The sequence below is a fragment of the Chinchilla lanigera genome, unplaced genomic scaffold (assembly GCF_000276665.1).
Source record: "Chinchilla lanigera isolate Chin_1 unplaced genomic scaffold, ChiLan1.0 scaffold00074, whole genome shotgun sequence".
NCBI classification, from domain to species: domain Eukaryota; kingdom Metazoa; phylum Chordata; class Mammalia; order Rodentia; family Chinchillidae; genus Chinchilla; species Chinchilla lanigera.
Genome location: NW_004955475.1, coordinates 4568828 through 4585058, shown reverse-complemented (window position 1 = coordinate 4585058; position 16231 = coordinate 4568828). Strand labels below are relative to the sequence as shown.

The 16231-nt window shown below is 37.3% G+C and overlaps 1 protein-coding gene across 3 annotated transcripts in view; it reads left to right on the top strand.

The window, feature by feature from the left end:
- Zc4h2 (zinc finger, C4H2 domain containing) overlaps positions 1–15796 on the top strand; it is a 35309-nt gene extending 19513 nt beyond the window's left edge. For 2 of the 3 annotated variants that reach the window (XM_005401562.2, XM_005401563.2), the window contains 4 exons: positions 11209–11380; positions 12674–12846; positions 13652–13814; positions 14543–15796. In XM_005401562.2, coding sequence (XP_005401619.1) covers positions 11209–11380; positions 12674–12846; positions 13652–13814; positions 14543–14656 — 622 coding nt within the window. In that variant the 3' untranslated portion in view covers positions 14657–15796. The remainder of the gene's footprint in view (positions 1–11208; positions 11381–12673; positions 12847–13651; positions 13815–14542) is intronic. The other variant, XM_005401564.2, reaches the window with a different exon arrangement.
- Positions 15797–16231: the final 435 nt, after the last annotated feature.

Below are 16231 nucleotides of genomic sequence, written 5' to 3'. Positions count from 1 at the left end.
AATGATAGAGTTCCATTTAACTTTAAAAATTTTTATGCTATTTTAAATAATTATACATGTTTGTGGGGTAAAATGTTTGCTTTGACACATCTATATATTGTGCGATGATCAAATCAGAGTAATTAACAAGGTCATCAACTGAAAGACTGTAATGATTTCTATGTAAATGTACCCATCAAAAGTTTCCTGCAGTCATAGGCTGGGCTTTGAAAGGAGAGTGGATTATAGTATAGTTGTATATGGCAGTATAGTTGACTTGATTTTAGGAGGCATGGTCTGGTCAGAAGAAGCAGATCACTAGAGATGTTACCTGGGAAGGCATAACTTCCTCCCTGCCTTTTCTTCTCTCTGCTAGCTGTCCTGACATGGTCAGCTTTTCTGTGTCTAGGCCCTTCCACCATGCTGCTTCTGTCTGGAGCTGGCCAATCATACAATAACTGAAACTTCTAAAACACAGACCAAAATAATCGTCTCATCTTTTAAATTGTTGGTCGTGGATATTTTGTATTAGTGAAAAGGGAAGTGACTGAGACAAACACATATCATTAGTTAATGGTGAAACTATTTAATCTCCTCTCTTCTACTTATTTCAAAACATATAATAAATTATTGTTCATTATAGTAACCCTACTGTACAACAGAACACTAGAACTTACTCCTCCCATCTAACAGTAACTTTGTACTTGTTGACCAACTTTCCCCTACCATGGCTTCTCGTAAATGCTGTTTTAATATCTACTAAGTGTCCATCAATGAAGGAATGGATTAAAAACACATGGTGCGTATGCAAAATGAGATGTAAAAAATGGGTGAATTTCTGTCATTTTGGGAATTTAGATCAACCCAGAGGACAGTAAATATGTGAAATAAGCTAGAGAAAGCAAAACTGTATGATGTCATAGGGAATATTTTAATTTGGAGGGGAATATCTGTAGCTGGTGTATCATATTGCATTCTTTCTAATAGTATTCAGGGTTTCAGTTTCTCCTCATCCTTGCACACGTGTGTGTGTGTGTGTGTGTGTGTGTGTGTGTGTGTGTGTATTGCTGAGGATTGATTATTTTGGCTTGTGGATGGCTACCTTCTCATTGTATTCTTGCAGTACTTCTACTGACCTTCCCTCTATGTGTATAGAAATGATAGATAGATGATAGATAGATAGATAGATGATAGATAGATAGATAGATAGATAATATCAGAGCACTCCTGTATCTTTTTAGCAGTGGCACCTGTTCTACCAGATTAGAACCCCGCAATTATGACTGTTTATAAGAATAAGGTTTTCTTTTAAGAAAAAGGTTGTCTATGTGGGGAGAGGAGGTAAATAGTATACAGAATGAGGATAAAAAGGAATGAAGTGAATAAGTAATTCATCAGAGAGAGCTGTTTTTTCAGTGTAGCAAGAGGATAACCAAAAAAATCACTTGGAGTAGTATCTGAAAACACCATAAATTTGTTAGGAGAGATATACCCAAAGATTCAAGTCATTTTATAAACTCCAAAAGAATACAGATATAGATTCCCATAGAAATCTTCATGAAGACCACATCCTAATTTTTGATACTAATGAAAAAATCCTTCAGTTGCCAAAGAGCAATGACATTTTACCTATATGTGAAAGCAATTTTAGTGACTGCACTTCTAACTGGAAATCATAGAAACTGGAAGGAAGTGGCACACTTGTAAGTGCTGAAAAAAAACCCTGTGAATTTAGAGATTTATGTGTAGCAAAAATGCCTACGAAGAATCAGGAAGGAAGGAAGATGGTCTCAGATGAAGGAAAATTAAAAGAATTTGTCATTAAAAGATCTACTCTAAAACAATAACAAAAGGAATTATTCTTAAAGAAATGGAAAAATAAAAAAGGAAATATGGACAATCTGGAAGGAAAAAAATCAATGAAGAGAGTAAAAGTATGATCAGAAACAGATCATTTTCCTTATCCTGTTCAGTTTTCTAAATCAATTTTGATGGTAAGAGCAATGCTATAGTGGTTTTCAATATGTGTAGAAATATATTAGACAGTTATAAATGGGAGCAGGGCCAGGCATGGAGGCACATGCCTGTAATCCCAGCACTTGGGAGGCTGAGACAGGAGGATCATTGCAAGTAAGGGGACATGAGATATAACATTTCTTCACTTACATTAATCAAATGATGATATGGTAGACTACAATAAAAAATGAAATATAATTCTTAGAGAAACTATTAAAACTGTACCAAACACTAAATATTTTGGAAATGAATGTAAATCCAAAACAAAATTCATTTAAATATATAAAGGCAGCAAAAACAAAATAATGAAATAAGAGAGGAAACAGTAAAGAAAAAGAAAAGAGTAGACTTGGCCCCTAACATTAATAAGTATACAAAATATAAGTCATCTAAATAATACAATAAAAATACTGATTAGCCCAAAACATTAAAAATATTTCCTATCTCTATGATCCCTATAAGAAACTGGCCTGAAATATAAAGATATAGGTATGCTGAAAGTAAACTGTGGAGGAAGACACATTAATGAAAGGAAAATAAGAATTTATTTGTTAATATTAGATAAAGTACACTTTATAGACAAAAAAATTACTAGCTAGAAAGAGGGGCTTTACATAATGACAAAGGTGTCATTCAGTCAAAAAACTGGAATTATTTGTAGGAAAATGGATGCATGTTTAGACCATAATGTTAAGTGAAAGAAGTCAGACACACGCTGTTAAATATCTCATGGTTTCCCTGTTATGAAGAACCAAAAATATAAATAAATTAAAGAGCAAAATAAAAGATAGATAATAGGAAACAGGAAGATCGATTTTTCTCCCCAAAGGGAAGAGGAACAAGAACTGGAGATGCGGGAGGGAGAAGAAAGGGGTGAAAAAAATTTAGATGTGTTTTGTATATCGACCAACTCCCCTTTTTGGATGTAATCAGTATGTACTGCAAACATGTACTAATAAGAAATTAAAATTTTAGGAGTAAAAGAAATAGCAGTCCTGAGTGTACCTACACCAAACAGTAAAACTACAAATTAGGTGAAGTAAAAGCTGATACTAGAAGTGAAGGAGGAAATAATAAATTCACAATTATAGTTTGAGTTTTAAGATACCTCCGTCAACCACTGATAGAAGTAGCTAGAAGTCAGCAATGATATATACCTCCATATCACCCTCAACCAACAGGATCTGATTGACATTTATAGAACACTCCACCCATCTGTAACAAGGTACACATTCTTTTCAAATGGCCATAGAACATATAACAAAATAGACCATCCCATGGAATATAAAATTTAACCAATAAATTTAAAGGACTTAAATAGAGACTGTGTTTTCTGCCATTAATAAAGTCAACGTAGAAATCAATAAACCATAAAAATACTAGGAAAGTAGCATACCCTGGACTCTGAGCAAATGCACCTGAACAATTTATATGTTAAAGATGAACTGTCAGTGGTGATGAAAATGTATTGAACTGAGTGAAAATCAAAATACATCATATCAAAATGTGCTGATTAGCAAAAGTATTTGTGTATAATAAAAGCAATTATAGAAGAGAAACTTACAGAACTAATGTTTACATTAAAACAAAGGAAATCCCCCAAATCAATAAAATAAGCTCCTATCTCTAGAAACTAGAAAAATAAGAGGAAAATAAGACCAAAGCAAGCAGAGGACAAGAAGTAACATATGAGAGCGAAAATCAATAAAGTTGAAAATAAAATATAAAAGAAAGCAATGAAAACAAAAAGCTTGTTATTTCAAAAATATACAAAATTCAGAAATCTGTAATAACACTAACAATGAAAAAAAGAGAGATCGCACAAATTATTGATATCAGGAATGAAATAAGATATCATTACCCCTTACACAACAAAAGGATAACAACTATAAAGACTCTTCAAGAAATGGGTCAATCCTCCAAAAACCAAAGTAGCACTATTCACCACCATGAAATACAAGTAGACCTCAGAGATGTCACGAATTTGATTCCAGACAATGACAATAAAGCAGATGATGCAATAAATTGAGCAACATAAATTGTTTCATTTTCCAGTGCATGTAAATATCCTATACACTATATTCTTGTCTAATATGGAATGGAATTATAGTTTAAAAAGTATATGCTTTAATTAAAAATGATTCATTAGTAAAAAAAAAAATGCTAGCAATCATCTGAACCCTGAGTAAGTTGCAATCCTTTTGCTAGAAGAGGAACTTTGCCCCAACATTAATGGTTACTAACTGATCAGGGTGGTGTTTGCTGAAGGTAGGGGTGGCTATGTTAATTTCTTAAAATATGACTACAGTCCAGAGTGCCAGATTGGTTGATTTTTACATTTGTAAAACATTTCTCTGTAGCATATGATGCTCTTCATATTATTTTACACACTGTAGAACTTCTTTCAAAAGTGGAGTCCATATTTTTAAATCCTGCTGCTGCTTTATCAACTAAATTTATATAATATTCTAAAATTTGTTGTCATGTTAGCAATGTGTATAGCATTTTTGCCAGGAGTAGATTCTACCCCAAGAAGCCATTTATTTTTGCTCCATAAATAAGAAGCAACTCCTCATCTACTAAAGCTTTCTCATGTGTTCATAGTAATTCAGTCACATCTTTGAGCTCCATTTCAAATTTTCATTCTTTTACTATTCCACCACATCTGCAGTTACTTCCATTAATATTGATATTTTAACTCCTTCCATGGATCACAAATGTTCTTAACGAAATCTGAAATGATGAATCCTTTCCACAGTGTTTTCAATTTACTTTACAGATATGCATCAGTAGAATCTCAGCCTATGTCAAGATATAGACATATGAAATATATTTCTTAGGTAGTAAGGCCTGAAAGTTGAAATTACTCCTTGATCTGTGGGATGCACAGAGGATGTTTCATTAATTTCTTTGTACATCTCCATCAGAGATATTGGGTGACTAGGTGCATTATCAGTGAGCAATAATATCTTGAAAGGAATCTTTTTGTTCTGAGCAATAGTTATCAACAGTAGGCTAAATATTCAGCAAACTATGTTGTAAATAGATGTACTATCATCCTACCTTTATTGCTCCATTTGTAAAGCACAGAGAGAATAAATTTAAGTAAAATTCTTAAAGTCCTTAGAATTTTTGGAATGGTAAGTGAGTATTGTATTTTACTTAGAGTCACTAGCTGCATTAGCTCTTAATAAGTCAACTGATTCTTTGGAACCAGACATTGACTTTTTTGTAGTTACGGGGAGTCCTAAAGGCATCTTCTCCTAACATAAGTTTGTTTCATCTATACTGAAACCTGTAGTTTTCTGTGGCCCCTTTCATCAATTATCTTAGCTAGATCTCGATGCCTTAGTATAGCATCTACATTAATACTTTCTCCTTCACTTTACACTGTAGAAACAGATTATTTCTTTAAACATCATAAACCAGTCGCCACTAGCATCAAACTTTTCTTCTGCAGCTTCCTCACCTTTTTCAGTCTTTACAGAATTGAAGAAAGTTAGGCCTAGCTATAAATTAGCCTTTGGCTTTTTTTTTTTTTTTTTTTTTTTTTGGTACCGGGAATCAAACTCCTGACCTCAGGCTTGCCAGTCAAGCACTTATGCCACTGAGCTATACACCCGGCCCAGCCTTTGGCTTAAGGGAATATTGTGTCTAGTTTGATTCCCTAGCTAGGCTACTAAAACTTTTTCTATAACACCAATACAGCCATTTTACTTTCTTATCAGGCATGTGGTCCACTGGAGTAGCACTTCATTTCTTTCATGAATTTGTCTTTTGCATTTAAAACTTAGCTGTTTGGCATACAAACCGTTTTCCTATCTTGGATTTGACATTCTTTTCTCACTAAGCTTAACTACTTACAGCTTTTGATTTAAACCAAGGGATACCTTTCACTTGAACACTTACACACCACTGTATAGCTGTAAATTGGCCCAATTTTAATATTGTTGTGTCTTGAGGAATACAGAGTTCTGACGAAAGGGAAAGAGCGTTAGAGGAACAGCAGTGGGTGGCGTGGTCAGAACACATACAACATGAGTTAATTAAATTTGCCATCTTAGACGTGTGCAGTTTTTGGCACCCAAAAACAATTACAATGGTAGCATCAAAGATTACAGAACGTAGATCACCATAAAGGATATAATGATGATGAAAATGTTTGACATACTGTACAAATTACAAAATGTGACACAGAGACAAAAAGTAAATCTATACTACTTGAGAAATGGCGCCAATAGGTTTGCTTGACACAGGTTGCCACAAAGCTTAATTTCTTAAAAGTTTTCACCATGTTAGGGGTTGAACCCAAGGTCTTATGGATGCAAAGCAGAGATTCTACCATTTCTCACTTAGCATCATGTTTTCAAGGTCTGTCTCATATGCAGCACTCATCAGTACTTCATTCCTTTTATTGCCAAAAAGTATTCATTGTATGGCTATACTAGGGGTTTTTTGTCCCTTCATCAATTGCTGGGCATTTAATTGTTTGCACTTTTTTACTAGTGTGAATAACGTATTGTTTACCAGTTGCATCATACATGTTTTTGTTGCTCATGATACTATATTCTAGAGCGGGCTTTCAGGGTTGTGGACAATACCATGTTGGTGCTCTGACAAATTCCCATGTTGTTTTCTATTTTTATTTATTTATTTATTTATTTTTTTGTACCGGCACTAACTCAGTACCTTGCACTTGCCAGGCGGGCACTTGTGCCCCTAAGCTATATCCCCAGCCACACTGTTTTTTAAAGAAGCTCCTCCATTTTAATTCCTTTAGAATTCTCTTTTTGTGATGGTTCTGCCTCCACCTCAGATTTTCAGTTTTTAAAGTATTCAGTATCTGTGATGCACAATAAAGGGAAATACAATAAAATGAAATGCCATAAGTCCTCGACTTATGAGCATTAGATTTATGAACTTTCACAGATACAAGTGGAACTCGCATTACATAGTTGTGAACAAATAGTGGAAGCAGCTCACCTGTCCGCTGGGCATGTCAGTTTTCCTGCTATGTGCTTACTGTACAGTCAATAGTGTACAGTAGTTCAGTGCTCAGTCAGAGCCCAGGATGTCCAGAAGCAAGAGGAAAAGCAGTAATAATGTGGAGGTTTAGTTTTTTTATACTGTATATTGCATAATTGTGTCAAAGGTGTATAAGACTCACTTTGTCAGACTTATGAATGTTCTGCTGGAATGGATTTCATTCATAAGTCAGGCATTGACTGTAAATGTCTGTAGATAATTTGACTAATACTATATAACTATGTAGGAAATTAAATTTATAACTGGACAGCTCACAAAAAAATAAAAACTTTGAACCCAAATGGTTTCACTGGAGAATACTTCCAAATGTTTAAAACAAAACTAACAACAAATACAATTTCTTCCAGAAAGTAGCAGTATAAAGAATGCTGCTTATTTTGTTTTATGAGTTCTGTATTTCCCTGACTCCAACTTCTGTTAAAGACAGCATAGGACAGTGGTGGTGAACCTATGGCACGTATCCACAGTGTTCTATTTGTATAATTAAAAGCTGTAAAATATTTGCCATCACTGGTGTAGGAAAACTACAGACTCAGATATCCTATAAATATAGATCTGAAAGTCTCTATGAAAAGATTAGGAAATAGAATTTAACAATATTTTAAAATAATTATACATCATGACCAGATGGTGTTTATTTAGAGATACAAGACCAGTGAATTACTCAAAAATCAACAAATGCTACTTATAATATCAAGCTAAAGAAGTAAAATAACTTAATCATTACAATCCATGCAGTTAAAACATTAACTAGATTAAACACATATCTAGTCTAGGATGAAATCTGTAAGAAACCAGAAAATGTCCTCAATTTAATGTCATCTTCAAATACCTTACAACAATGGTGGTGAGTCTATGCTAGGTGTGGCACAGTATGCATTATTTACATTGGCATTATAGGGTGGCTTATGCTGATGATTATTATTTTAATCTTAATAACCAGTCATATATCTGATTACTTACTCTGGGACATGTACATACATTCATGGATATGTGCTCATATGTGCACACATGCACACACGTATCTAACTTGTTGTAAGCTTATTATAATGTGCAAACCACTGTGGTAGAAAAGGTAAGCATAACAGCGCAGTTGGACACAATTGGAAGGGAAAAGCACTATCATTTTCACCTGCTTTCTAGGTGCCACATAGTCTGCTTTGGAGCCTTTACATGTGTTAACTTATTTAATCCTGACCACGTAATATGTAAATTAGTTGTGATTATGCCTGAGTTATTGATAAAGATGCCAAGGCCGAGTGAAGTAAGATGAAATGATTAGATAAAGTCACTTTCCTGCTTGTTATAGTTCTAACATTTCCCCCTTCTGGTGAGGGTGAATTTTGTAACTCATCTCAGCTCATGCCAGTGGCCATGCTGTGTCCTGAATTTTGCCAAATTCCCCACTTTTACTTAGGCCCCCTTTCCCCTTGCAGTAGATTTTCTAGCCATACTGCTATTTGTTTAATTCATTTTATTTGCCACAATTTTCTTCTCTGGGGCCATTGTTCATGCTATTCTCTCTACATAGACTGTATTCTTCTGTGTCCGTTTGCCCTCACCAGCTTGTTCTTCAGATTTCAGCTTAGATATCTCATCCACAGGTTCAGTGGAAACATTTTCTGGACCACCCCAATGACTCTATAGTATTTTTCAGACTGTTAGGGCACTTTGTTAAATCCTTTCATTGTACTCTGTATCTCTTCCCTACTTTCTTCATTTTTTTTATATATATAGCCATGCGTTCAGGATCTGTTTTCCTCACCGGGTGAAGCTTCTTATCTGTACACTGTCCTGTTCTCTACTCTATTCCTAACATCTAGTACAGTGCCTGGCATATGATAGGTGTTCAATAAATATCTGTTGAATGAATTTATACATTATCCTTCTGTATTTGGTACATAGTAAGTGCTTGATAATTATAGTTAAAATATATTTGGAGTTGTTATTATTGTCCAAAGGCAAATAAATAGTCAAGTGTAGAATCAGGATTTATACCCATATATTATCTAAAGTTTGTGTTATTTTCAAGATATGACTCTGCTTGCAGAAATTGGCTCTGGCCCCAAAACTCTGTAATCTGGTTTTATGAATTAGAGTAAGACACTGTACCACTCTCAATCTCAGTTTTTCCTACTGTAAAATTACGGTGAGGAAGGCAAATTTGATATTGTTCTACATGTGACCTAGAAGAGGAGAACAAAAACCTTTGTATGAGAAGATCTGAATATATAATTGACCAACATAAACCAGTATCATTCCTCTGCAAGACAGTTGAGCATCTATACCAAGAACACTTGTTGTATTTATGCATTTCAGTCTGGTAAACTCAGTTAAAGGCAGTGTGTAGAAGTGAGTGGTTTCTAGATTCAAATCTCAACAGTCAATTTATTAGCTCTGTGGTCCTGGGAAAGTTACTATTCTAAACCCCCATTTCCTTCTCTACAAATGGACTAACACGCATCCTTTTACTATTTTCTAAAGCAAAGACAATAAAATAACCTGAAAAGGGTATCCTGAGTACAGAGAGAGAAAGCCCACAATTCTACCCACCTAAAAGAATTCTTTTAGTTGTCCTGTGCCATTGAGGGACCCCTCTTGAGGCAGGAGCCTCAGGAAGTGCTGCAAGAAAGAGACTAAACCAGAAGCTAGTTGATTCAGAGGTCAAAGACGAGGGTGTGGGGCTGGAGCATCCATTGCATAGGCTGGGTTGGAGGAGAAGGTTAACTACCAAGCAGAAAAAGAGAGATTCCAAATATGAGTATGGTGAATATGGCCAGGCAGGGCCTGAGAATGAAGGAGTAAGGGGGCCAGTGGAAGGACAATATGCCTCAGGAGGGGCCTTTTTCCAAAACACTGTAGCCCTTTTCTGTAGGTAGACTTCAAATGGTGTTAAATGGCTTTGCAACTACATTTTTCTAGTTCCTTTTCTTATTTAGTCACATGCATACATATTTTGAAATTTCGATCTAAGTGCAGATACTTTTTCATCTTAATGCATATATTTTTTCATCGAGTAACACTTTTCAACATTTTTTCTGTTGCAACACTCTAATGACTGCCAAATATTGTAGTTTTGCCCATAGCCCAGAAAACACATCTCTGTGTATTAACTTTTTGTTTATTTGAAATACTTCCTTAGAATAAACTTCCAGGTGTGAGATTCCTAAACCAGAGGGACTATAATTGAAATTTAATCACTATAAATATTATTTAAATAAAGGAATAGGGGATATAACTCAGTGGCACAAGTGCCTGCCTGGCAAGCACAAGGTCCTGAGTTCGATTCCTGGTACCAAAACAAACAAAAGAGAAGGAATGACCCCCAACAATTTCTTTCCCACTACTCTTTGGGAACTGATGAATTGAGACTCTAGATCTGTGCTGCATAGTATGAGAGCAATTAGCCACATGTGGTGTTTAAATGGATAATTTGGTTTATTAAAATTAAATTCAGAATCCAGTTCCTCTACTACATGAACTGTTTTAAGTGCTCTATATTGTAGGGCTACTGTGTTAGAAAGCACAGATACAAAACATTTCTATCACTACAGAAAGTGTATTGAAAAATGTTTCTCGCCAAGCGTGGTGGCACATGCCTGTAATCCCAGCTCTTGGGAGGCTGAGGCAGGAGGATCATTGCGAGTTTGAGACCAGCCTGGGCTACAAAGTGAGCTCAAGGCCAGCCCGAACTGCATAGCGAGACCCTGTCTCAAAAAGACAATAAATAAATAAATAAGTAAGTAAATAAATAAATAAATGAAAAATGTTTCTGTAGACTTTCTGAAGAGGTCACTGTTCACATCTTAGATGAGATTTCTTTGTTGATAGGGATTTTTCTGTTCCTTGAGAGGCTATTAGCATCTCTGGCCCACATCCACTGAGTGCGCTTCCTTGAATCAATCTCATACCTAAAACTCATCGCATATTTGCAAATGAACCAAGGGAGCAAAATCAATCCCATTTGATATTTACTGAGGTTTTTTGTTAGAAGAAAGCATCTCCTAACCTTTCTATGGGATTGCTTCTGGATGGCTTTGTCTAGAGGGAGTAATGGTAGAAAGATGAGTTAGGACGGAAGCCCTCAATCAGGGCTTAATTCTATTCTCCATTTCCATTTTTCTTCCCTCTTCTGCTGGCCTGCCTTCTGCTTTGGGGGAATTACAGGAACAAGACCCTGCAGATGGAGAAGATCAAGGCCCGGCTGAAGGCTGAGTTTGAGGCACTTGAGTCAGAGGAACGGCACCTGAAGGAATACAAGCAGGAGATGGACCTCCTGTTACAGGAGAAGATGGCCCATGTGGAGGAACTCCGACTGATCCATGCTGACATCAATGTGGTATGTGGCTGCCTGCTTGGAACTTATGGGTCCCTTAAGAAAAAGGCTGTAGTGAGTGCTCCAGCCTTTCCTTGAGATGTGCCTTTGGGTATCCTTGAGGAGCGGGCATCAGGCTATGGCAGAGTGAAGGAATCTTGTTTTGAGATCATCCTTAGCTTTGCCACCAATTGACTGTATATCACTGAGAAAGTCCCTACTCTCTGGGCCTCATTTTTTTCCTCAGCACTATGAAAGGAATACAGTAACCTCTAAGGACTCAGCTATGATGTGCTGTCATTCTGAGAGTCTGTGAGGTAAGAGATAATAGCCTTGGGGAACAGTAGACCAAGGAACCTGTCTCAGGGGCACAGGTAAAAGTGTTGCTCCAAAGCTTCCAACCAGACTGAACAAATCACCTGTGCCTCTTTCTGAAAGCAGAACTCCAGTGGAGTCTCTCTTTTGGAAACTCTTGGAACATGGGAAATGATTTGATTGCTCAGCTGATAAGCTTCTTTCTTTTGGAGGTATTAAAGTAGAGGGCTGTGTTGTGCGATAACAAAAATAAATAACATTTCTGTACAGAAACAACAAAACTCAGTGAGAGAAAAATTAGGGAAATAACATGTTATAACAGCATCAGGAAAAGTGAAATACTTGAGAATCAATCTGATGCAGGAAGTGAAAGACCTTTATGCTGAAAACTACAGTAGATCAAAGAGGATATCAGAAAATGAAAATATAGATATTGGGAAGCAGGGTTTCTAGTTTTATATGTCTGGTTTGGAGCCTGAGAATTTGCATTTCTGAGTTCCTGAATGCTGCTTGTGCTACTGATGTGGCAATTACATTTTCAGAACTACTGATCTGGAAAAAGGTCACTTGTCTAGGTGACAGAGGTCTTGGGTATTTGTTTTTAGAAAATTTTTCCTGAAGAAGCCCCCTCACCTCTGAGCTTTGCTTTTTTCACCAGTAAAATGGTGGTAGGGTGAATTAAATGAATTACAAAGACCATTCCAACTCGTGTGTTACATTTCGACTGTATTGTTTATGAGCCTTTCGTCTGTTAGCCTCTATGTGGAGTGCTTTGTATAAATTTGACCAATGAATCTTCACTAAGATTGCATGAGGTATATACCATTAAACTGTCACCGTTATAGAGATGAAGAAACATAATTGACCAGAGTATATGGTAGGATGAAGACTTAAACATAGATTGGCCTGGATCTGGAGCCTGTGTTATTACCCACTAAGTTCTAAAACCTCTTCAAGAACTTTAGGATCTTTTCTCTGTACCTACCACACTTTATTTTCCAGATGGAAAACACCATCAAACAGTCTGAGAATGACCTAAACAAGCTGCTAGAGTCTACAAGGCGTCTACATGATGAGTATAAGCCCCTGAAGGAGCATGTGGATGCTCTGCGTATGACTCTGGGTTTGCAGAGGCTTCCGGACCTGTGTGAAGAGGAGGAGAAGCTCTCTTTGGAGTAAGCTGCCTGACTTCTGTCTACCCCCTCCCATACGCACAGAGGCATGTATATGTGCATGAATCCTGGCCTGAAATTCAGGGTACCTAGTCCTACTCTTAGGTCTGTCAATAACCGGATCATTTCATGACCTTGGTCAAGTCTCTATCCTGGGCTCTTACACCACAAGGAGGATGATTAAACTAGAATTACTAAATGTCTTTCATAATTCTTTCTGTGATTTTGGCAAGACTGACTATGACTCTTAAAAGGTCACTTCTAAAGTCCTGGTCTCAAAAGGATGTCCAGAAAACTTTAAAAGCACAATATGTTTGGCTTTTATAGTGTCCTTGAGCGAACCTGGGACTTCATCTTGTGACCTAGAGTTAAGAACTTGGCTCACAATAAAGGCAGACAGATTTCAGCCCAATAGAAAGAAGCATTTCCTAAATGTACACCAGATTGCCTGTGGAAGTGTTCAGCTTCTTACTCCTAGAAATATGTAAAGATATAGACCTGGGTACGCTTTAATAGGCATACTACAAATGAGCATGGGATGAAGGATAGGACAAAATGGCCCTGAGAACCTTGCTAGCTCTGAGATTTCTCGATCATTTTAGGTCTGAGCCAAGGAAAAGGAAGGTTAATGTTCCTAGCACATAATGGACCTTGGTACTCAGGGAAAAGAACCTTGTAGTGGGTGGGCTTTAGGAACTTTCTAAAGTGAGCTGTAGCCTAACCCTTGGTTCTTAGCATGAAATCTCAAAAAGGGGCAAAGTTCTCCTTGCTTTCAGAATCATCCAGCCAGTGTCTCTCATCTCCAAAGTTACTTTGAGAAACAGAAAGCAGAATGGCAGACTGAGCCTCAGGAGCCACCTATCCCTGAGTCCCTGGCCGCTGCAGCCGCTGCTGCCCAACAGCTCCAAGTGGCTAGAAAGCAGGACACGCGGCAGACAGCCACCTTCAGGCAGCAACCTCCACCGATGAAGGTATGTGAGCTAGGTAAGGGTTGTGTGGGAAGCCAGGTGTCCTCCCATGGAAGGTCCGCGGGGTCTGGCCTTTTGGGATCTTCCTTAACAGCCTTTGATTGAGGCACAGAGAAAGGGGTGCCATGCTGGGTCTTTCATTTTTGTGGTCCCACGTTCCCAGAGTAGATAGAACGCCAGAAGTTTGGCAGGCTCTGCTGAAGTATAATGTCCTAAAAATTAGAAACATAGCTTTCGTAGGCATATATAGTGAGCATGTGTCATTAATGAGGGAGCAAGCAGGATTCCAAAGCAGCTTCTAAAAATGCCTCAGGAACTGATGAGTTCCATAAAAGAAAGGAATGCGGAAATAAATTAGCTCCACCAAGACTGGGTAATGTGAAATATCTAAAATATTTACTATTTTGGCCTTTACAGAAAGATTTCCTGATACTGGCTGGTACTGTTAGACAATGGTCCAGTATAATGCTGAATTGACAAGTGGTCCTCATTTTGCCTTACTTATCAGTTTTGCATACTTTTTCTTGGCATCCCTCTATGACCTCAGTTATATACTTCATTCGTATTCAGCAGCCTCTAAGAGCACTGAATTCTACTTAAGTCTCCTACTAATTACTCTTCTCTCTTTATTGGATACCATAGTTGTTTTTAGGGCCCCCGAGAATCAGAAGTCTGAGCCATGGCCTAGAAAAATGTAATCACTAACTTTCTTTGTCCCATGCTCCTACCAGGCCTGTTTGTCATGCCACCAGCAAATTCACCGGAACGCACCCATATGCCCTTTGTGCAAAGCCAAAAGTCGGTCCCGGAACCCCAAGAAACCCAAACGGAAGCAGGATGAATGAAGAAAGGGGGAACACATGGAACTCTTTGGTTCTGCCTCTTGGCCAGAATGATTGATGTCCTGATGTGAAAAAACCCTTTCCAACCCCTACCAAGTCTTCTATTTAATGTGATAAAAGCAAAACGCCTCTTTCACTTTGCTCCACTTTCTGCATTTGGCATTTCTCGTTGAGGAAGAGGTTCTCATTCTGATTTCTTGTTCAGGTGCTGATAACTATGTCTGATTATCCCTTCTTTACCACAAACGTTTCAGCCTCTCCCCTTGTTTGGAGCTGAAGGAAAGGCAAAAGAACCACATGTAAATATCTGGCCCTTGTGTTTGAGACCTGAAGCTTAAGAGATGTGGGGTGTGCAGACTGGGGGCAGCTGATACATTGTTCCAGAAAAAAGCTTCAGTGTTTTCCTTCCCTATATCTTTGCATTAGGCTCTGAAAGGAGAACCATCTTCCTAGACTTTCCAACAGGCTGATTTTATATATATATATATATATATATATATATATATATATATGAAATCATCCCTACCTTGATTCTTCAGGGCCAGAGATAGCTTAGACAAACCTTTTTAATAGCTCCCCCTATTCAAGTCTCCCAGTTTTACTAAAGTTCTTATGTAGTAGGGTGTGTGTCTGGGGATCCTGATATCTATAGACCTTTCCCCCATACTTCTAATCTTTTTTAATCTGTAGAAGTTTCCCACAGAGAAATTAAGGAGCTGGACTCACTCCACAAGTCCTGCCTCGCTCACTGCCTAAGACACTGGGGTTTAGGGCTCATTTATAGGGGCTTCATTACGTTAAGAGGGACCCCAGGCTGATATTAGTGTGCTCAACAGTTCAAAAATAAACAGTTTAAAAGACTTCAAGCTCCCCAAGCTTCACAGGTCTCATCTTCACCAAAGCTGGGTCTCCTATTCAAGTCATTGTTGGATTTAAAGGATGAGGATGGGGACACACTGAAAAACTTTAGTCCCAAGTCTTGGCCCCTGGCTTGGGCAGGGAGATGTTTTTCCTTCTTTCCTTAATTGTAGTTTTATGTTGTCACAGTATATGTGTTCATAATATAAAAGGTTCCTCTGCTCTTTGAAACTGAGTGTATGTCTGTACAAATCTTTTTAAATAAACATTTGTGCATTGGAGTAATGCTGAGTGAGTGCTACTGTGTACTGGATGATATAAAAGATGTAATATCATATACCATTTTGAATAGCCTTTTGCTTTTATTCATTCTAACATAGAAATGAGGAAACCTCTCATCATGCTGCAGTAACTTACCAAAATATCATAACAACTTTCATGTACTCAGTACCTCCTCTGTGCCAGGTTAGTATGCAAGATGCTTTATACAAGTGACTGTATTGGGTTCTTCAGACAGTCTTAAAAGCTAAGTGTTCTTATTATAATTTTCAAAAACAGCAAACTGAGAAGTAACTTACCCAGAATTAACTAGGAAAAGGAAGGTTACAAATTTGAAGCTAAATTTTTTTCTGATTCCAGAGCCTATTTATTTCTACTTTTCCAACATATTTTTCTCTTTAAACATTTCTCCCTTTGGAAATGGCTTGATGGAGGAGGTAG